The sequence below is a fragment of the Phalaenopsis equestris genome, unplaced genomic scaffold (assembly GCF_001263595.1).
Source record: "Phalaenopsis equestris unplaced genomic scaffold, ASM126359v1 Scaffold000604, whole genome shotgun sequence".
Classification (NCBI taxonomy): domain Eukaryota; kingdom Viridiplantae; phylum Streptophyta; class Magnoliopsida; order Asparagales; family Orchidaceae; genus Phalaenopsis; species Phalaenopsis equestris.
In genome coordinates, this window is record NW_018165044.1 from 202,306 (window position 1) to 224,732 (window position 22,427).

Here is a 22,427-nt window from a genome sequence, read left to right on the forward strand (position 1 = left end):
CGTGATTAGAGTTGTTAAAACGATTTCACGACTCATGTTCGGCTTGCTAAGCAGACTAGCGGAACACGGCTTTTTGAGCTCAAAATATGAACGAGCCGAACACGAGCGAGCCTCATTTACACCCCTAGTCTAATGATAAAGGTAAGCAACAGAGCAAGCTATAAAATTATAGTTTAATTTCACTAATTAGATAGTTCTCCAGCGTTCTCTAACAGTTTTGAACTCCTCTCAAAATAATTAAGCTAAAACTTCATCATCACAGTTCTTCAACCCTTCCTCAGGATCTTCGCTTTGCCCTTTACTCTTCTGTGCCCTTCACTAGTTCTGCTCGCAATTTAATTACCGATATATCCATTCTATGCATGCTGCACCGGCTATTAATTTCCTAAGGAGCCCATGCGTCCCTCTCTGTATCTAAACACTTTTGCAGCATGGAAGGTAAGGCCGCTCTAATGGAAAAAATATTACGTGTTAAATGGATCCCACCATTTTTAACATTGACCATTCGACTCAGCACGCAAATAACGTCCGGAGTCCGCATGTAATATTTTCTCGGTCTCATGTGGTGGAGACAGAAATCGAGATTGCATGATTTTAACCTCTTAAAATCACTTAATTTTAGCCCTTTAGAAGCAATTATATAAGAATTTTGTAATTTCTTTAAAATCACTTGAAAAAACACAACATACTACATAACATGATTTTAACCTCTTAAAATCACTTAATTTTAGCGCTTTAGAAGCAATTATATAAGAATGTTGTAATGTCTTTAAAATCACTCGAAAAAACACAACATACTATATACATATATGTAATATGTATTTTTCATTTATTTACAAATCTAATATGTATATACATGCATACACATCACACATTATTCATTTATCACAAAATATGATATTTTCATATCACATGTTATTCATCTCTACATAAACCACTCAGATCTTTTCTAAATCAGATCATGAATAACTTCAGGACAACAAAATGTTATAAGAATATTAAATGTTGGAAGTTATATACATAAATATATAAAATTGTGGCAAATATATAAATTTCTCTTAAAAAATTCATTTCAAACACCAGCCACATGCTACCCCCAATCTTCTAAAGCTACTGAAATCTTGGGCCAACATGTTCATTCAAATTTTGATAAAAATGAATTATCAGATCCTTAAAATTATTTTGATATCAATATAACATATAATTAATCAATTAAGTTTTTCTATTACGCATTTACACATTTAAAAAATAATCCAATGGTGAAAAATATATCACAACTAGATTTAAAACTCATGAGAATAATGTGCATCACATTATCGAAGTAATATTCCTTGTTTGCGGTACTTATAAAGCTTTTCAATTAGAGCACCGACGCGCTGGTCAGAACGACGATAAAAATGTCAAAACCCTCTAAAAGATATAAACAAAAATATAACTCCACTTGCTCGGTAGCTCGCAAATTACGCGCGGAATCTGTACATACGGATTGGTGGTATTTAGGAGATATTGTGATGAATGCCACGACGATACCATCAAATCTGTACCTATTCCCACCTACCTATCCACACGTACTATTTAATCCGTTATTTGCCTACTATTTTCCATTACTTTCCAAGCAACACTAAAAACATCATCCCCTAAAGCACGAATATATTAAAAACTACAGAGCTGCTTCCCAAAGGCTAGGTGAGGAAGCTGCTCCAAAAACAATACGACAGTTTCTAAGGCTCAGGAGCTTCAGACTGGCTGTTCATAATACGAGACATTATTTTTGAGATTTGGACGATGGCGTTCTGCACCTGACCGTCATCTGAATCCGTCGGACAATCCCATGGAGGTGATTGTGAGCTTGATTGGTATCCAAATGTTGATCTTATATCCTTTCTGACAGTTGATAGGGCCTTCTCCAAGTCTGACTGCTTCAATGCTCTTTGAGCCTGTATGAGGAGGCAAAGATAATGCTACACATGGAAAAGAAGAAAGAAAAGAAAAAACCGAGCTTTTATGGGTAGCAATATAATTGATAAGTTTGATGATGGTACAAACCAAGCACAAACCTACCATGTAAATCTGCAAGTCTACTCATCTCAACCATTTGAAATCATAGAATGTGATGATTCATATGAATTGTGTCATTGTATTTTATTTTCTATCGAGTTATTTTGTGGTCTTTTGTATAAAACATGCATATAATGTCAGCTACTAGAACTGTATTTTAACATTAGCATTTTCTTTCCTTTTTACCTAAGAAAAGCCCTTCTCGGTCTCTCTACCTTCTAAAATGTGATACCAATAAATTTTTATATAATTGACAAGTTGTATTTTAGCATAATCCACTCTCGGATAATCATCCATGTCATAACAGTTAAAAAATCATCAATTTAACTATGCAAGTCAAGATATTTGTTAGGGGGTAGACCCAATCAAAAAATAAGAATTTTTACCTTGACTTAGATCGATAAAATCATCATCATTCCTAGTCTAACTGTCTCTCATAAAGTGGTTCTTATTTCCCTGGTTGTACGGATAATGTAGTTATGCTAGAAATTAATTAAATTAAATATAGATGATGGTTATGGCTTATTTGATTCACACAAAGTGAGATGGAATATAAAAGTACTCAATAAATGAGCTTAACACAAAATCATTAGAAACACGCTCAACTACTTAATATTGTTAAATTCAACTAGTTCATGCCAAAGATCTAGTTTAGGTTTTATATTTTGATTAATTATAGTGATGAATAATCTAAAAACATTCGGAAGAGACTTTCTAAGGCATCAATTATACTCACATATGCATTCATGCCATTGCTAGGACATGTTTACATAATTTCTTAATTTACTTAAATATTTAAAAGCATTTTTCATATTTAAATAATTAAAATATCTGTTATTTTAATTATTAAAAATAGAAATGTTAAATAATTCAGATAAATCACCAGATGTTTAACTTGGTTTCACTTAATGCATAAGCTGCCAGTTAAACCCCCGGTTCAACCTGGTTGAGGGAGGGGTTTTTATGACAACTGAAACCAAACTTATGGTTGTTTGACGGTCGAACCGACTGGTCCGGTCTGATTTTTTAAACCTTGGATTTTAATCCTCAACATAATTGCGGGGATACAATCAAGACTCGAAACAAAAAAGAAAACAGAACAAAACACCAATATCCGGCTACGGTTAAGTAGGACAAGCCGTGGGACCGCAGTGAGGGATGAATTGCTAGGGCTGGCGGCAACAAAAAGAAGACGGGTGGGTAGGTGGCAACAATTAGAGGGTTGGCATTAGGTGCAGTCATAGGTGGGTTGAGAGGGGTTGTGCGAGTAGCAAGTGGTAAGGAGGACCTAAACAACGATAGTGGAGGCGAGAGGGAGTTACGACATTAGTGTTGGTAATTGGAAGGAATCACAACATCATCACTGGATGAAGGGATGGTGGTAGGTAAGTAGCAACTAGATTAGCAGGAGGGATGGTGGGTTGTGGTTCAAACAGTGAGCAGGGAAGGGAGTTAGGGTCGGCAGCAAGGTAGCTGGGAGGGAGCTAAGGCAATTCGTGAGTGGAGGACAACGAGCAACAATCAGAAAAAGACGGATGTGTTTAAAGATCGCCGGCTTGGGGTCACTTAGAACTTATGCTGGAAGAACAACAGATAAAAGATAATTTTATTGAACACTTAAAATTTTACAAAGACTCAGAGAGAAGTAGATTATCGGATTATCTCTAGTGCCTGCAACTCTAGACAGAACACACTTATATAGAGAGACGGGAAGAAACAAAGCCACGGTTTCGCCCATAGAAAAAGAAAAACCAGGGGTGGAAAGTAGCCCATGGTTTTAAAAAGAAAACCACTCAGCCGAAAGCAAAGATGCTTATTTGGCTTTACACGCAGAAATAAGTGGTGGGGTGGGTAGGGCCCAACATGTGCTTCTTAAAATTACAATCATATACTCGACCGAAAGCAAAGATGCTTATTCGGTTTTACACGCAATATATCAGAAAGATGATAAGTGATGGGTAGAGCCCACCATGTGCTCCACTCAAACTGAATTATTTAAGCCTTTATCAGTTACGTCAGCAACTACGTCAATCAGGCTGGCCAATTGCTTCTCCATTCGGTAGACATACGGCGAGGCATCCAACCATTCGTTATCCTTAGTAGACATACATCTACAATACCTAGATTTATTCTCGTACATTCCTTGGAGAATCCGTAACTCATTGAGGACTTTCATAACATGGTATTCTTCCATCCTTCTTGCTGCTCTAAGCTTTGTGTGAGCTTCGAAGTTTATTGGGTGATTCATGGTTTCCCATAAGAGCTCCTAATGTAAGTCGTTGGCTTCCTTGGGTTGCATAGCTGAGAAATCTGGCCATGTTGCCAGAAAGAATTCTTTTCCATAGTTCTTTGACTGCATCGCAAGAAAATTTGGTTCAATTTCGACATAAACCTCCTTTCCTTTAGTACTTTTTCTGTCTCTTCTGGTGTTCATTCTTGTGAATCTGTGAAAATAAATTTAACCAATTCTTCTTCTCCTACACAAAGAACAAATGTTAAGCGAAATAAAGCATCAACAAGAATGTTGTACTTGCCGTCAATGTGTTCAAAGTTTACGGCGATCCCAAACCCATTAATGAAATCTGTAAACGCAAGCCACCTAACCCTTGAGGGTTTATTTTGTACTGTTTTGTTGTAGAAAGATATGATAGTTTGGCAGTCTGTGCGTATAGTAATTTCATTTTTATCCAGATAATGTATCTTTAATGCACTGAGTGATTCCATACAGGCATAGATTTCAACATCTATTGTTGATTTGATAGTTGGAAACTTTCCATTTGCATAAGCACAGATTTTCTCAGAATTTCTGGGATCATTATTTGCTAATTTCCATTTGCATATGTCTCTCCATCCTTCCATGCACCAGTCGATTTCAAGTATTACGTATGCATTTTGGGGAGGGATATCTAAGTCCGGAAGTTTTTAAACCAGATCTTTAATTTTTCGAATTAAAGCCCAATCATGTTCCTTTAGTCTTTTATCTCCATAGGGAGATGTTTTCTGGTATAATGGACCTAATAAAATTCCAAGGTTAGGAATATAAGCTCTTGCATAATTCAAAATACCTAACCATGATCTCATTCATTGTTTTTCCTTCAGCATGTTACTAAGAAAATCTACAATTTTTCTTATTATTTGAGGTTGGAGTTTTATTTTCTTCTTTCCAATCACCGCTTCAAGAAAATATATTTCTTGTACTGTTATTTTCATCTTTGTTGGTGAAAGCACGAGTCTTTTTTCAACAATGAAGAGAAATTTCTCCATATGAAATTTATGATCATCTTCATTCTTGCTGAAAATAATAGTATCATCAATATAAACTGCTAAAAATTCAGCGCAGTCTTTACAACACGAGTCCAGTCTTTACAACACGAGTCCAGTCTTTCTTTGAAAGTCGGCAGACGGATTCTTTAAACCAAATGACATGACCAGTCATTTATAGAGACCCGTTGGTGCAGTAAACGCAGTTCATTCAATGGACTCTGGGTGCATAGCAACCTAGTAAAATCCATTTTTTAAGTCAAACTTTGAATAAATTTGACTGTTGCTAATTCTTTTAAGCAAGGTGTAGATACCAGGTAAGAAGTGCTGGTCTTTGTGAGTATTATCATTAAGAGATCGATAATTAAAAACCATTTTTTCTTTCCCGCGTACTTCTTTTTCTGTTTTTGGATCAATCGTTGTACCAGAGTTGACAATGATCGCCATTGTCCTATGTCTGTTTTTACTAGGACGTATGACCTTCAGTTCTAACAAATTATCAATATGTCGCTTGAATTGATCTTGCATTGCGAGTGTGACATGTTTAAGCGGCTTATCCTGAATAGTTAAGTCTGGATTAATGATTTCAATTTTGCATACGACTTGATTTTTACTCCAGTATTTGAGCGGATTTTCTCATATATATCCACTGTTCTGCAATCTCTGGAAGATAGATTTAAACTTTTTGACAAAAGGATTTTCATCAAACAGAACATTAGAATAAAAAAATTCAGGTTGCATTTCTGTGTAAAAATCATAATCAATTTCTAGTTCAGGTATTTGTTTAGCAGCAACCTCTATGTCAGTGGTAGTTTGAACATGGGTAATTTCTTTGTAAAAGGTTACCGTATCACCCTCAACTCGAATTCCTCCACGCATGCTTCATATGAAATTGCAGCCTAGTAACATTTGGATGTCATCTCTGACATCCATCTCCATACAGTATACTAGAAGAATTCTGAAGCTGTGATCGTTGATGTACATAGTTCCACCTTTCATCTTTCTACATTATTGTGTAGTTGAGTTTACCCCGCTGAAGGTAACTTGGTAGCTTAAGTCTTCCAGCACTGTTCTTGGAACACATCCAATACTGGCACAACAAGACGTAGCTCCAGTATCTAAGATGGCGCGGAGTTTAAATCGTTCAACACCTGGAATTTCAAAAGTAATCATGAGATTATATAATCTATTAATAATTCTTTTAGCGGGCTTTTCGGCTTGTTCCTTCAGAGATTCACTAAGAACTTTTATTCCAGCTTCATAAATAGTCAACTGGTCCGCTTCTTCTTCAAGCTCATCATCTTTATTATCATCGCCTTCTTCAAAGATTACTCTTTCCTTTGTCGTGAGGACCAGTTCCTGCATATCTTGTGTTAGTTGTTGTTCAATATTTCTTTTAGAGCTATTCCTTGAGTCTTCTGTTTTCCTCGAGAAGATGTTCAGTATATTTAACTTACTCATGTATCAAATTATCTGTCGACTGAAATTGTAACAGAGATAATTCTTTTTGAACAATTATGGAAAGATAGAATTTGGCACATAACGGACATGCAGTTAATTTACAAAGAACACAATGTATTCTCATGTTCATATTGGTGATAATGAAACAGTAAGAGCATCGATAATATTGCCCTTGAATGGGTTTATTATGTACCCATTGATGAGAACAATTCTCTTGAGTGTTGCTGAGCTTGATGACGCAACGTCATCCATGATCTTCCTTAAGCATTAACCCATATTCTTCTATTGGGCAATTCTCTAAAGTACTTCTAATGTGGGTAAGAGTATTGACTCATTCTCCTTCTGATATTGAACAAATTGCATCAGAAGATTCTTCATTCAAGTCTACGGACAGAACTTCATAGTCATCTGGTAATTCAAGATTATTTAATATGGCAACTCTTGCCATATTTCCCTTTTTACTGCGGCATTCTCTTGCAAAATGCCCTTCATCACCGCATATGCAACACCTGCACTTTGACGATTTGGGCTGGTTTTTATTTTTAATAACACGTATATGAGAATCATGAGGCTTTCCTTTATAGTTCTTTGACATGCATAAACCATATCTTTTATGCTGGTTATTATAACCAGGCACAGAAATTTTCTTGCAAATAGATAGGCCTTTTATTCCTCTCTGTACAACAACTTTCTTACAAAGATCTGCAAGATATTGATAAGTAAATCTTATTCTAGGTAAAAGACCAATAGTGTTACCTGGATATTTCTTCTTGAAGGCCTCCTCGATTTAATTTTCAATGATTGGGGGCATTCTTCGGAAGGATTTATCAGACAATTCTGAATTGATGTACATTCTCCCCGATTTTGCAGATAAGACTTTATAATCGTTCGTGTATTCAAACATGCTCTTAATTTCAGAACATGCAAGTCTTTCAAGGTCAATATAGACTCTGTTTTGTTCATCTGTAGAGCCCTGATACGGATCTTCAAGCAGTATAATTCGCCTTATTTGTGACAAGACATTCTGAGGATCGTCAACAATATTAATCAATGCTTCGTATTCTTCCTCGAACGCCATTCTCCATTGAATCCATATCTTCTTTTCTACTTCACCGAGTAGATTTTCAATGAAGAGCGCCTTCGCTTTGTTATCAACAAACTGTTTGTCATTTACTAAGTTGAGGGTGATAGATTCCCAGCCTAAAACTACATCACAACCTATCCAAACAAAAATCCCAACAAAATCCAACCCTAAAACAAAAAAAAACGAAGACATACAATGGATAACTAGGAGGGGAAGGCCCCTACCCTTGGGCGGCAACTTTTGCACCCAAATAAGACCCGGCCAGCCCATGCCCCCCCATGGCTAAATTGGTCCCCTATTTCCAGCCGATTCAGCCCCTGGGGGAGCCGCACGCCAGATTGATGTCATTTGACCTGATTATGTAAACATAAAGGTCAAAGAGACTTAAGTAGAATGTTAGAGAGTTACCACTGGTTAGTTGTACTTAAGCTTATCCTCATGGATCACCCCATTAACTAATGGTTAATCCATAGTAAATAGAGTTAACATGGGCTAAACTAGTTGCAAGGGTTAATTCCGAGTTTAAGTTGTATAGAATTAGTTAAACAATTTGGTTTGATCATTTGGCATGGTTTAACCAATTTTAATTTTAAGAGGTTTAAATGATTTATGTTGACCCATTTGTTAATTTATGGTCAACACATTATTTGAAATTAACTAAATTGTGTTCATAACATCCTAAGCCATTAGCACTCTCAAGGGTTTAATTCGATTTGGATGATAAGTTAGGTTAAAAACTTTAGAATCAAATAAAAGAAACCAATGCGCTTTGATTTAAATTCATCATCTCAAATGGTCAAATGTATTGGGTTAATCCTGTGATAAACTAACATGAGATAGGAACAAAGGTAGTTCGCCTTAACTATTGGGAAAACAATGAAATATTAACAAGAAAGGGCGCAGAGCTTACATTGTGGCCTTCTCCATCCTTCTCAGCTTGCAACAACTCTCTAACTGGAATGTAGGCTGCCTGTTTGCAAAGCTCAAAAATATCCGAACCTGTAAAGCCTTCACATTGCTGGGCTATGTTATCATAGTCAATATCTTTGTCAACCTTTTCCCCCTTTAAAATTACCTGGAGTATCTTAGATCTCTCAGTTTGATCGGGCCTCCCAATCGCAAAAGTCTGCGGAAATCGCCTAAGTATAGCTTCATCCAGCTCACTTGGCCTATTTGTAGCAGCTAAAACCATGACACGTGCATTCTCTGTTACAGTGTAATTTTATCAAAATTTTTAGAATATCCAAGTGAGAGTTCTGAAGAAAAAACAAGATATCATAAAAAGATAAAAAAATAAAAACATATATTTAACAAATAAATTGTAGCGCACAAGGCAATCTTAAGACGATCAGATTATTTCTATCATTCTTCCATATCCACTTACAAGCTCTCTAATATTAAAAAGTGTAGCTTTCCAATCATTTAGCATGTTATCCCAATTTGTGTCAGCTAAACACAAATTGTGAAAATGCAGAATGCAGTTCACGAAGTATTTATGATTTGAAATTTTCTGCTACGAGGAAGTTGATATAAGAGACTGACATTTTGTTGTAGGCTATTTTCTTGACTAGTCAGGAGAATCAACTTCTCTAACAACCACTTTCTATCCATTTAAACATACTTATTTTAATCTTATTTACAAACGTACATAAAAAAATAAAAATAAAAACTTTCACATTTCATGTAGTATTGGCAAATCATGCAATCCCAGCTGTGTTTAAATGTGTTCTAACAAGTAATGGGCTCCAAAAGCTGTAGGTATGCCATCAACAAGATCTAAGTCATGGATAGAAGTCTCCAGTTTAATTTTGGCTGGCATGCATTGTTTTAAGTTGCTCCATATGTGGAGTTCATGAGTTCGGGAATGATCTTGTTGCCTACTTATTACCAATGAATATTTGAAATAGATTTCTATTCTTTAGAAATAGAAAGATATGTTTTTGTTCGATAAAATTACTCTGGTTTCATTTCAGATTATATTCGTACTGTAATGTCAATGCGAAAATGTCAATGCGAAAATGTCAATGCGAAAATAATCAAGACGAGCACGTTGAGAAACATATTAAACCTTCAACTGAGGACTTACCAACAACATGAATGACGCAAAAAGATATCAAATGTACCTGCTTGTTATAATCATCCACGTAGAGCTAACATGGAGTTGTCCTAATCCGACTCCAAAGTTTTATAATTTAGGGTGGAGAAATGCTCAGTGATTGGCTTCATATGAAAAAGAGTCTAATTTCATCCCAAACTCCATGTGAGGGTGTTGACCTCAAACCCAAATCAACCAAGTGCAACAAATATAACTACTAATAGAAATGACATCGTGTTCGACCGATACACTTCCACTATAATACAAGTCATGCAATCAAGACTCAATTGTAGAACAGACCACACCAATGCATCTTAAGCATTGAGATTATCAAGGACCAAATCACAAACAATCCGATCAAACATGACAAAAAATAATGGACCACTAAAGTACTAAACAAATTGAGGTCAAGAAAAATCATACAAAGAAACACCAAATAGCAATCGCTCATTCAACTAAGCACACTCCACCAAAACGTCCAAAACGACAATTTCGCCTAAGAAAACCCACATTACTCAATATATCGCACGATAAAAAGGGTAAAAAAATCTTCCTGATAAGTTCGCAAACATGGCCTGTTCATGAAACGAATTTTATCAATGTGTCCATAGCATCCAAATTAGTAGGATAGGATTCCTTACATCAACCAAGCATCGAATAACAAATAAAATGAAGTGCAAATGCAACGATCTGCAAGGCTAGGTGCACGAACCATAAAATGACATGTCAGTAGCAGATTTATATAGTTATGACAAATGTTATAGATGTTAGGTATGGCTCATATCTAGAGAGTTGGAGTTGCTTGGTGAAGAGATGTGTCTCCTGATGAAAAGGAGAGTCTCTTGAAATAAAGGGGGTTGGGAGGAGCAAGGGCGTGATTGTAATTTTATCTGAGGGTTTGTATATGTTTGTATATATGTGTAACCCTATGGGATGTATTATAACTTCTCTGAAATAGTGAAACCGCCGCTCGCTCCTGAGGACGTAGACAATCCTTTGTCAAACCTCGTTAAATCTTTGTGTCATTCTTCTAGTTCGTGTTGATTCCTGTTTTATTCCGCTGCAATTTCCACAACAATTGGTATCAGAGCCTCTTTCGAGGGAACAGGAGGAGATCGACGCAAGAAGAAGAAAGGAGTTCGAGGCCAGACGGAGGCGAAGGCGAAGGAAGTGCGAACTGTTTCACGGCATTTCGGAGTTCGCGCTTCGCAATTTTTCTGGCTTCGGTGATTTCGGCCAGAGGAAGAAGAACTACTGCAGTTCTTCGTGTGATATACGAGTTCGCGAGTTCACGTAGAGGAATAGGGATCACGACAGGAAGGATCGCCACAGAAGTTCGGCGGAGTTCGATCCAGAGGAGATTCGCGGAGGAAGATCGTGCAGTTGGGACCTGTTTCGGCAGTTCTGGGAAAGAGCCGGCGAGAGGAGTGCGAACAGCAGTTCGTTCAGAAAGAAGAGTGTCGCGACCGGGAAGGTTCGCGAACGGGCTTCGACGACGAGGGTCTTCGGTGCTTGCGAATAGCGGGAGAAGCAGCGACGATCTGCGACTAGGCCGGGCGAGTCACCGCAACCGGAGAAGAAAAGCTTTGCACTGCTGCAAAGGAAGGAATCGCGCGGAGCAAAAGGGTTCGCAGGGTTCGCAATCGCGAGATTCGAGTTCGCGGCATTCGCGTGGAGCATCTCGAGGCAGTTACGAAAACCGCAAGGGGCTGCGATAGGATCGCGATTCAGGGAGTCGCGAAGGACGAACAGGCGCGCGAGGTTTCCTGAACCGTCGTGCAGTTTCAGGAAACAGAGGAGTTCGGCAGGTTCAACAATCCGTGGAAAATAGAGGCTGTCAACCGCGAACAGGAGCCTTGTTTTGCGGAAAATCTGAGGAATTCGGTTCGTCGCAGGAGATTTTGCGACAGGTGGAGTTCGGCAGGGTGCAAGAGGCGAGCAGGTGTGATTATTTCGTGAACAGGAGTTTCGTGGAGATATTCCTCGAACAGGTGCGAAGGAATTCGTGACTCGCAGAAACAGCAATTGGCCGAGGTACTGGTACGAACAGGAAAAGTGCTTCGTGGGAAAATTTGATTCACGAATCACAGGAGAATCGCGGAATAGTTGTTGCATTTGACAAAGAAAATTTCAGGTTTCTCTGAATTTATTTGCGGAATATTTTCTTTTGTTTTTCGAAGCAAGGCAAGAAAATACGGTGCAGGATTAAATTTCAAATAGAAATGTCTGGAGCAAAATTCGAGATAGTGAAGTTCGATGGAACCGGGAACTTCAGATTGTGGCAAACAAGGGTAAAAGATTTGTTCGCACAACAGGGAATTTTGCAGGTTTTGCGGGTTACGAAACCTGATAATATGGAATATGAAGATTGGGAAGAGTTACAACTTCGAGCGGCAAGTACCATACGTTTATGTCTCGCAGATGAGATTATGTATCATGTTATGAATCTGAAATCTCTAGAAGTATGGAAGAAATTGGAATCTCAATTTATGTTCAAATCTCTGACGAATAAATTGTATCTGAAGCAAAAGCTGTATAGGCTGAAGATGCAGGCAGACACTGATTTGGTTCAGCACTTGCATGTCTTCAATCAAATAATCACGGATCTGGCACGACTTGATGTGAATATTGAGGATGAAGACCGAGCAATGATTTTTTTGTGTTCATTGTCTACTTCTTATGAACATCTGGTAACTACTCTTACATATGGGAAAGAAACAATTAAAATTGATGAGATTACTGCAGCATTGTTGGCTCACAACCAGCGGAAGGAAAATGCAGAGGAAAGTTCTCATGGTAATTGTTTATATGCTAAGTGTAATCAAGATCGTGAAAGTAAGGAAGAGAAGGAAAATTCTGGAAGGCAAAGTTCCAGGTCAAAGCCTAAAGGCAAGAAGATTCGTTGTTTTAAGTGCAAGGAACAGGGACATATGAAGAGAGATTGTCCAATGCTCAAGAAGAAGACTCGTGATGTATCTTCCAGGGCAGTGAATATGGTGCAGAGTGACATTACAGATTACAGTGATGGTGATGCGCTTTCAGTCACAACAACTCAGTTAAAGGATGGATGGATTCTTAATTCAGGATATTCTTATCACATAACACATAACAGGGAGTGGTTTACTTCATACAGGTTATTTGATTCTGGTTCAGTCTATTTGAGTGATAATAGACGATGCAATATTACTGGTATTGGTAAAGTCAGAATTAAAATATATGATGATACTGTTAGAACATTATGTGATGTCAGACATGTTCTAGAGTTGAAGAATTTGATTTCCTTGGGCACTCTACACAGAAATGATTTCATTTCTAAGGCAGATGAGGATAGGGAAACCATCGAAATTGTGAAGGGCGCACTGACTGTGATGAAAGGGAAAATCACTGTAGGTAACATTTGTAAACTGATAGAGAGTACAGTTGCAGGTGGAGATCGCTCTGTTGAATCATATGGTGAAATGCAACAGGAACTTTGACCAAGCCAGGTTAGATGGTTTGGTTGCCCAACCCACTTTGGTATAAAGAAACTCCATGAGATTTTCTCCTAAAGGGGCTGAATATTCAATAAGGTGGAGATTTGTTTGGTAGACACATATACCGGGTGATGTATATCTCCTAAAGTGTTGGATATTTGCCAAGGTGGAGAATTGTTAGGTATGGCTCATATCTAGGGAGTTGGAGTTTCTTGGTGAAGAGGTGTGTCTCCTGATGAAAAGGAGTGTCTCTTGAAATAAAGGGGGTTGGGAGGAATGAGGGCGTGATTGTAATTTTATCTGAGGGTTTGTATATGTCTGTATATATGTGTAACCCTATGGGATGTATTGTAACTTCTCTGAAATAGTGAAACCGTCGCTCACTCCCGAGGACATAGACAATTCTTTGCCGAACCTCGTTAAATCTCTGTGTTCTTCTTCTAGTTTGTGTCGATTCTTGTTTTATTCCGCTGCAATTTTCACAACAAACGATAGTGTCTATAAACATATCTACTTATATTACTACAATTACTAGTTTTAGTAGCCGATTTCATGCATGTTGTTTCATCATTAAATAATTAAACTTTATTTTAATATTGCTCATCTCACTGAGCATATATTTCATCAAACATTATAAAGTTTAATTCAACGAGGGAAAAAGATCAGGTGAATCATTAACCTGGTGATCTATCATTTTATATAGCTTTTGAATGTATAATTTTTTGTGGTTACGAAAGATTTTTATGTATGCATGATTTTTTGTTTCACTCCTATTCCCCTTCCTTTTTAATTACTCGCATTTTCTTTTTTTTTTCCTTATTCTAATCCTTACTTATTCTATTTATGAATGTGTGTGAGCGTGTTTTCCCTTTTGAGGGTTGTATCCGAAAATGAGAATGTGCTCCGGCTGTAACTCATCCAAGGTGGTGGTTACCTCCGTTGATCCTCCACCTTCCTGCTGCCAGCAGCATCTTCCAACTGCCACCAACCATCCTTGCACTTCCCTGCAGGCCGCCGATTCTTCTTTACACTCCCTGCAAGTCATTGGTTCGTCCTTGCAGGCCACCGGTTCCTCCCTACACTCCCTGTTGACTGCTCATTCCTCCCTGCCCTACAAGCCTCCAATTCCTCCCTGCACTCCCTACAAGCCATCGCCCTCCATGCACCTCCAACAAACCACCCGCCATCTCCAGACCTTTCGGGCAGCTGCCCACACCAGTGCCTCCTCGGACCTCTTTTCCAACAGTGCGCAAACACTTGCAGCTCCTCTCCAAACCCTTCTGGGAACCACTACACTTGCGGCCCTGCCAAAGCCTTAGCCCCCCTACCCTCCACCTTCCAGAAGCCACCCCCATTTGTTGCTACCTCCGCCTACACCGACCACATCGGCGGATATTCTTCTTAGGCTGTAGTCAAATCGTGCTAGTCTTGTCTTCTTTGTCTTATTTCTTGTTTTCTTTGTTGTTTCGAGTTTTGATTGTATCTCTAATTATTTGCTTAATAATAGTTGTTTTCCACCTTTGTGGGTTGATTTAACTTCAGTATCATTTGATATTAGAGTCTGTCAATTCTTTTTCTCCCTTCCTTTGAGTTTTTTTCTTTCCCCCTATTTTATTTTTTCTTCTTGCCTTTTTGTTCTCTTTTTTTCTTCTGCAGATCTCAAACCTTAACCATGCCCCCGAGCAGATACCTATCAGACCCCAATCGGGATGAAATATAGTGGAAGATTCGTCATCGGCAACAGAGATTAGCAAAGATGGATGATGAAACCCAAATAGAGATTACCCTCGACCACAATCAAGAGAGTCAAATGAGCAACAGGGACGAAGATCTGAATCTGTTCCACAGAGAAGATATCAACGACATGAAATGAGGAAAACTGAAGAGAGTAGAAGCGAGGAGTCGAGCAAACGGGGAGATGAATTGAGAGGGTTAGGTATCCAAAGAAATGGGAGATGAAGTGAAAGCGTCAAAAGCCAAAGATGTGAAGTTCGACTATATAAATCATAGCAGAACACAACTTACCTGTAGAGTCGAAAGAAGAGGACGTCGCGGTCTAGCGACGTTATCAAACAGAGGACAAAGCAGTGTCAGAGGTAGCGACAACATCGGAGTTCCTCACGTGAGTTGTTGCGGTGCGAAGGAGGAGATAGGGTCGCATGCAGAGGATTCTCATGTGGATTAGGACTCCAATCATACCCTTCCAGGAAAAATTATTACATCCGGACTCCAGACGCGCAAAATATGCGTTCAGAGTCCAGTGGGAGTGTGCCATGTGGCAAGTGGACCCCACCCCTCTAAAAAAATTTACACAACCAGTGTCTTACAGTGGGGCTCACTTGCCACGTGGCAAGTGCCCATTGGACTCCGGACGCAAATTCAAATTTGTATCAGCACCCCTCCCGGACCGTCGAAAAAGAGACGAGCAACTCTTGTAGGAGAAAGTCCAACCAAATCGCGTGCAGAGAGGGGGAAGGAGTGCGGCGGCTTTGAAGGAAGTGATCCCTTTGTGCGATCTAGGCAGAAGAAGTAAGGAAGAGTTTTTATTAAAGTGATTTAATAAAAATAATATATATATGAATAGAAAAATAAGCGGGATTATGTAAAATAAAAATATGGAAATTATCTACATAAATAACTAGAATTAATTGCTATACAAAATAATAATTTATTTAAAGTTTGGTAATAAATATCATGTTTATGTTAGGTTTTCAATGTAGAAGACTCTACATCAAGGCAAATCAAATAACAATTTAATCGACCTCGATGTGAGTATTCATGTTCTTATACTATGGTAATATTTTATTGTTTTTACCTGAATGAATTTACTGTTATCGTTATAGTACTGCATAAATATGATTTAGAGTTTTAATAAATTTTGTTCATATTATAAGAATGACATATGTGCTTAGTTTTGTTTAAATTATTACGAATATTGAATCTTGTACAAAATATTAACGCAATACAAATGAGAATGAAATATTTATTATTAGGTGTTATTTTTATTGAATGTTTGTATGTGCAAGGTTGATTATGCTTGAGTCATCTCTTTATGGTACTAGTTGGGAACACTAAAATATATGTGCATGTATATGGAGAAGGATATTAATATTTAAGTGTCTTAATTAGTACAAATTTTTAGATAATGCTCTTGTCACAATTGTATGGACATATAACGATATTGATATGCTATTGATATAGCAATATTCATTGATATTATGTCAAATATTAATATCGATTTATTAAAAGTTTAACTGACATGCATTTTGCTTTCTTTTTTCTCGTATTGTTGTAATTTAGGATTATGAGTATTCACTAGCTTGTTTAGCTCATTGTTATTTTAAACTAATTTTTTAAGATAATTTCCTGATTAAAAGATGAGTGATAGAAGGGATAATGTTTAAAGAAGACGCGAACAACTAGTAACGAAGTAAATTTAATTTGAGTAATGACTCTTTCATCTATTAAATGATAAATGAATATAGAAAACTTAATTCTCACTGTCCTACCGTCTGTCTCTGCATTGATTAATTCCAAGCCCCCAGACCAGATCGTGACACTCCACTCAATGAATCATGAGAACCTTGTTTAAGAAATGATAATATATAATATATTTAAAATATATCAGAATACAAAAGTTTAAGTGAAAAGTTATTAAAACATTTTTTAAATTTCATCTTTAATTACTAATATTAAGTGATTTTTTATTATTCTTATTTCTCATTTTTTATTATTTTATTGCAGTGGCTGATTAGATCAAAATCATTCTCTTTCATAATAAATGAGCTAACACGTGAGCCGACTCAAAGTCATAAAATTAAAGTTCAGCTCACGCTTATATTTAATTAATTGAATAAACCCACTCTCAAACCAAGGGTCACTCGTGCTTGGCTCGACTTATTTACACCCCTAATTGTAGGTGGCATAAGAAGCATCTTTCTTGTTTGTCTAATGTCTATATGGTGACTATGGTTCACATTATAATTTCCATACCTTTCGATGCAATTTTTATGTTACAATTGTAATTTTTTATCCAATATTTATTGATTGTCGGCAGCTAATAGTAAGGAAGTTTAAGATTATAAATATCAAATATCCAAGGCAAGTAATTATTCAATTTAAGCTTCTACACTTGTAGGATATTGAGTTCTTCAAATTCAGTGCAAACTATTTCTAAGAGAAGACTTCTTGTTTCAGCACAAGGCTGGAATTTATTTATCTAGTGATCACTTAAATTAGTCTCTTTTATATGTATAAATGAACGAAGTTCTCATTTGTGTGATTTTAGTTTAAAAAAACTAGGTTTTCTTATTAGTGTGTGAATCCTAATTGGCATTTTATTTTTTTGGTTTCAAGTTTTTCAATGAATTTATAATTCAATTATCTTAAGATTATTATTTGATACTTGATTTGCAACAAAAGAGAGCAAGCAGTAGTTTAAATTGTTAGGCTTTGAACTGTGAATTTTAAATTTTGATCAGTTAAATTTCTTTTAGTTCGTCATTTATTTGGGTTAGGAATCCTAGACTAAGATAAGCTACATCAAACTAAGATACGCTACATCAAAAGCCTTAATAAAGCCCACATGAAAAAGCCAAATTTCTTTATCAATCAAAACCAGCTAGTTAACACGCTTCACATATTATAAGAACCACCATGTATTTAATCATGATATGTCCAAAAGGCACCTACCATCATTTATGAAAACGTTAGTAACATCAATAGAAGATTAAATGATTTTAAGAACTTGAGATCGAATGACAGTTTTTATGAAGAGTATTCAATGTTAGGATGATAAATGATACTAAACTTCTCTTTAAAGATCAGAAATTTATAAATTGAATTACGTGTCACTGAGTGTGTATCTGAGCGTTGCCATAGGCTGAGAAACAGAATAATGTCAGTCATAGCACGTATGATCTTCAGTTTGAGTTTAAATGCAATAGACTTGGAAATGAATTCTGATTTTGCGTAGATTTGATCATAAGGGTAAGTGAGATCACAAAATTTCTCACCTGATGTACGTGTTTGGATGATACCATTCTTATATTGAGATCAGTGCGCAATCAAGAACTCTCAAATAGCATCACTAAGTGTGGTCTGTGAGCGTGCAGGCCACAGAACTTTAACTGATGTTAAGTGACTGTCTAATAACATAAACATATAAGCAAGTACTCTAATAGCATTACACCATTTCCAAATTATCAGGACAGAAATTTTAAAAATATGCCATTGAAAAAGAAAAATGATATGATTAAGGTAGCAAGGTAAATTATGCTTTAGTACTCACGATCTGTCGTGAAACCATCCCATAAGGACATAAATTCAGTTTTCATATTAGTCAGAACTTCGTGATCTGTATTACGACGCTGTCCGAGGAAGCTGTCCACTTCATCAATGAAAATAATAGCAGGCTGGAGTTTGTAGGCCAGAGTGAACACCGCAGTCACTACCAAAAATTCAGAGTAAGGCATGAGCATTAGCAGTCAAAGGCATAACTAAAGCGTGATATTCACACCTTCGATAATGAGACAAGAATGCTTTTTAGAGAACAATAAAGCTGCCAGTGAAATCTATGGCCGCATCAAGAATATTCAACATTGATGTCTTCTAGACTGTTCCAACAAATAGAAAAAGAAAAGAAACTGTGTTTTGGGTAATGATGAAACCACCATTTCTAGGGACAAAGGATCAAAACACATACAGGAATTACTAATACAATCAAGAACGTTGTCCAATGCCAAGTCATGGCTTGACCAAACCAGCAAATAAATTATTTGGGGGAAAATCCAAAATAATTCTCCAACCAATTGTATTTAATCAATTAATTATCAGGGTGTCGCATTTCTACAAATTAGCATCTTGATTATACAAAATTAATCTCTATGGTCCCTTTTGGACAAGATTGTAATCACTTATGTACAGCCAAAAGACTAAATTGGGGAAACCTGATACTCCGGGACTAAATTAGCCACACACGAATAGCCAGTAATTATTAATACAACTGCAAAAAATTTAATAAAAGCAATGCTATATGCAAAATGACTCGAACTGTAATGTATGCCAAATCACTGCTTTTTACAAATAAGACCGTTTGATGAACTTAACTGTGTTTCTATGCAAATAATATGAGCTCGCTTTGCATAGAAAATAATCAAAATTCAATCACACAAACCATTATTTTAGATGCTCAGACTATATCATGAATAGAAATAAAACAGGCCTGTGTGAAATCATAAATGGATAGAAGTGCCAAGTTTCAAACAATTGGTATCAATGTGAAACTGCCTTATATCAGAAAACAAAATACAAGATTAATTTAATGAAAACACATCTGAGAAGAATATCACCATTGAAGGCAAGATTCACAATTATATGTAATTAAAACGTATTTGGCACTTTTATATCATCTGAAATAAAAACTGGTATGCAAATATTACAAAAATATAAGGACCCAGGCTATACTCCAAAATTCAAAAGGGGATTTTGCATGTTTAGACACTATGAGAGATATTTGTATGTCCAAATAGTCTATGTACTTGGTGCAGGTTAATTAGGATCGGGTTTAGGACAAGTTGGTCAAGCTAGAAAAATAAAAATGAGCTCGCACAACCTACTAAAAGCCCACAAGAATTCGCCTTGATCTATATGAACTCGCTCGGGTTATCACGAAGTTGAAGCAAGTTGAACTCGCCAAGAGCATTGTGAAGCCCAAAAACCCATGATGAACTCATCAGACTCATAGTAAACTTGTAAGAAATTGCTTGTCTCAAGGAACCTTCAAGAATACTCACCCAAGGTCTAGCCTACTTGCTCAAGCTCAAAAGCAACTCGCCCACGACTTCATAAAAATGGCCACTTCATAAAGTCAATGACTTCTCTGAAATAAGTCAGCGACTTCCCCACACATCGGCAATTTCAACGATTTAATTGGAGTTTGAGTTTATGCTATATGACTCAAATATTTTACATCGTGAGCCAATTGGCCTTGTTTTGTACTTTTCTTAGTCATGTAACTTGATAAGTAGCTTTTTCCATAGCATTCAAATCCCAAGCCCAAAACTTCAAATAAGAGATCATGGAGAGAAACAAGGTCTTGGTGCGTGTGTGCAAACGTGTGTGCGTGCAAAAGGGACAAATGAGAGAGGAGGCTATCACTAATATTTGAGCCTATTATAATGAAATTCAAAGCTTCCCACAGTACATTTTTTCTTTTTGGTCCACTTTCTCACTGCACATGTTAGTAATATTATGGCTTTCAGCTAACTTTATAGATCCAGCATCTTTGAAAACAAGGTATGGACACAAATCAAAAACTAAATGAAACATCCATATATCAAATTTCTATAGGACAAAAAGAAGATGTCAAGGAACGACTGATTAAGCATTGTCAATTGCTGCTTTTAAAAATTTCTTTCTCAAAGGGTTCTTAAATTTCTAGCTGGCGGTAGAAACTTGAAGATTCATTATGTAAATTAATCACTTATTTTCAACACAGGAAGGTAAATATTAAAGATGTCCCACATGTAGTTGCCCTGACATAAGCTCCTCAAATAATAAAGAATATTCTATAAGTATTGTATGCCAATCTTTACAATTTTGTGCTTATCTTTTGCAGGACTAAACGAGGGAACATGAAATTCGAATATTAATGAAATGGTTATAAAACTTGGTATTCAAAAGTTCAATTTTCAGGAACTCATCATTGATCCAACATAAATTTCAATATACTCAGGGTATTTGCCTGATTAAATCTTGCATTTTCTAAATAATTCATCAATTATTTTTGCAAACTAAACAAAACTCACCTGATTGATTTAATCATTTTCCCAAGTAACTCCGCCATTATTTTTTGAAACTCAAAAACTTTTTTGTTAGATCAACACTGACAATGTGTACCGCCGTGCCGAGCGAAAAACTAATTTTGGACACAAGGTTAAAAGGGTAATTTAGTTAGTTATTATTATTATTATTATTTGATATAAATAGGCTTCTAATGTTTAGGGTTGGGAATGCTTGTTGTTATTTAGAGTATTGACTTACGCTTTGAGAGATCTTGCCTACCTATCGAATTGTAGGTGGTTATTTTTATGTCTTCAGAGTTGTAATACCTATCGAATTGTAGGTGGTTATTTTTATGTCTTGAGAGTTGTAATCGTGATTTGCTTTCAGCAAAATAAAGGTTTATTATTTCTGCCTTAAACCCTATCAAATTGGTGTCAGAACTCTCGATTCTTGAGGAATCAACAAATATATTCATGGATACGAGAGAATGTAGCCTTCGGCACTTCTATTTCTAAGAAATTAATGACTGAATTGATGGATACAGGAGTCTGTAGCCTTCGACGCCTAACCTCGCGATATAGTTGTGATTAGAGCTAACTGGGAAGCAGCAACAGAATCACGGTGTGTGGATACTCGCGATACAGTAGCGAATTTGTTGGGAAGAGGCGAATCTCGTGACACTATTGTAACTAGTTGGAAATATTGCGATACAATCACGATCAGGTCGAACCTGAGAAGCACAGAAAAGTCGTGGTGTTGACCTAATATCACAATACAGTTACGATTAGTGCTAGCTGGAAAGGAACAATCAGTCCAAAGATTGCAGGAAAAATCGAAGGATTGAGACCTACAGGAGTTCCGCACCACTCAAACAAAACTGGAGAACAGGATCGCGGCGTAAAGAAGTTTCGCGTTGTTTGTGATGGAAACTTGTGATCAGGATCTGTGATGTACCAAAATTTGGATAGCAACATCCAGAGTTCCGTGCGGTTTCCAATAGTTCCACCAAACCACATGCAAAAATTTTGAGATCGCGGCATCCAGAATTCCATGCACACTGAACCCACATTTATAAATTTTGAAATTCGTGATCACAACGTAAAGAAGTTTCAAACCCGTCCAGGAGTAATAGCAGACAAAAAAGTGATGCTTAGAAGGAAAAACTAGCAAAAGTGGTCAATCAAATAAGATCTCGAATAGAGGAGTGTTT

The 22,427-nt window shown here is 36.8% G+C and overlaps 1 protein-coding gene across 3 annotated transcripts in view; it reads right to left on the minus strand.

The window, feature by feature from the left end:
* Window positions 1-1,420: 1,420 nt before the first annotated feature.
* LOC110029791 (ATPase family AAA domain-containing protein 1-like) overlaps window positions 1,421-22,427 on the minus strand; it is a 39,514-nt gene continuing 18,507 nt past the window's right edge. For 2 of the 3 annotated variants that reach the window (XM_020732230.1, XM_020732232.1), the window contains exons 3-5: window positions 18,723-18,881; window positions 8,775-9,070; window positions 1,421-1,937 (exon numbers count right to left, since the gene is read on the minus strand). In XM_020732230.1, coding sequence (XP_020587889.1) covers window positions 1,722-1,937; window positions 8,775-9,070; window positions 18,723-18,881 — 671 coding nt within the window. In that variant the 3' untranslated portion in view covers window positions 1,421-1,721. The remainder of the gene's footprint in view (window positions 1,938-8,774; window positions 9,071-18,722; window positions 18,882-22,427) is intronic. The other variant, XM_020732231.1, reaches the window with a different exon arrangement.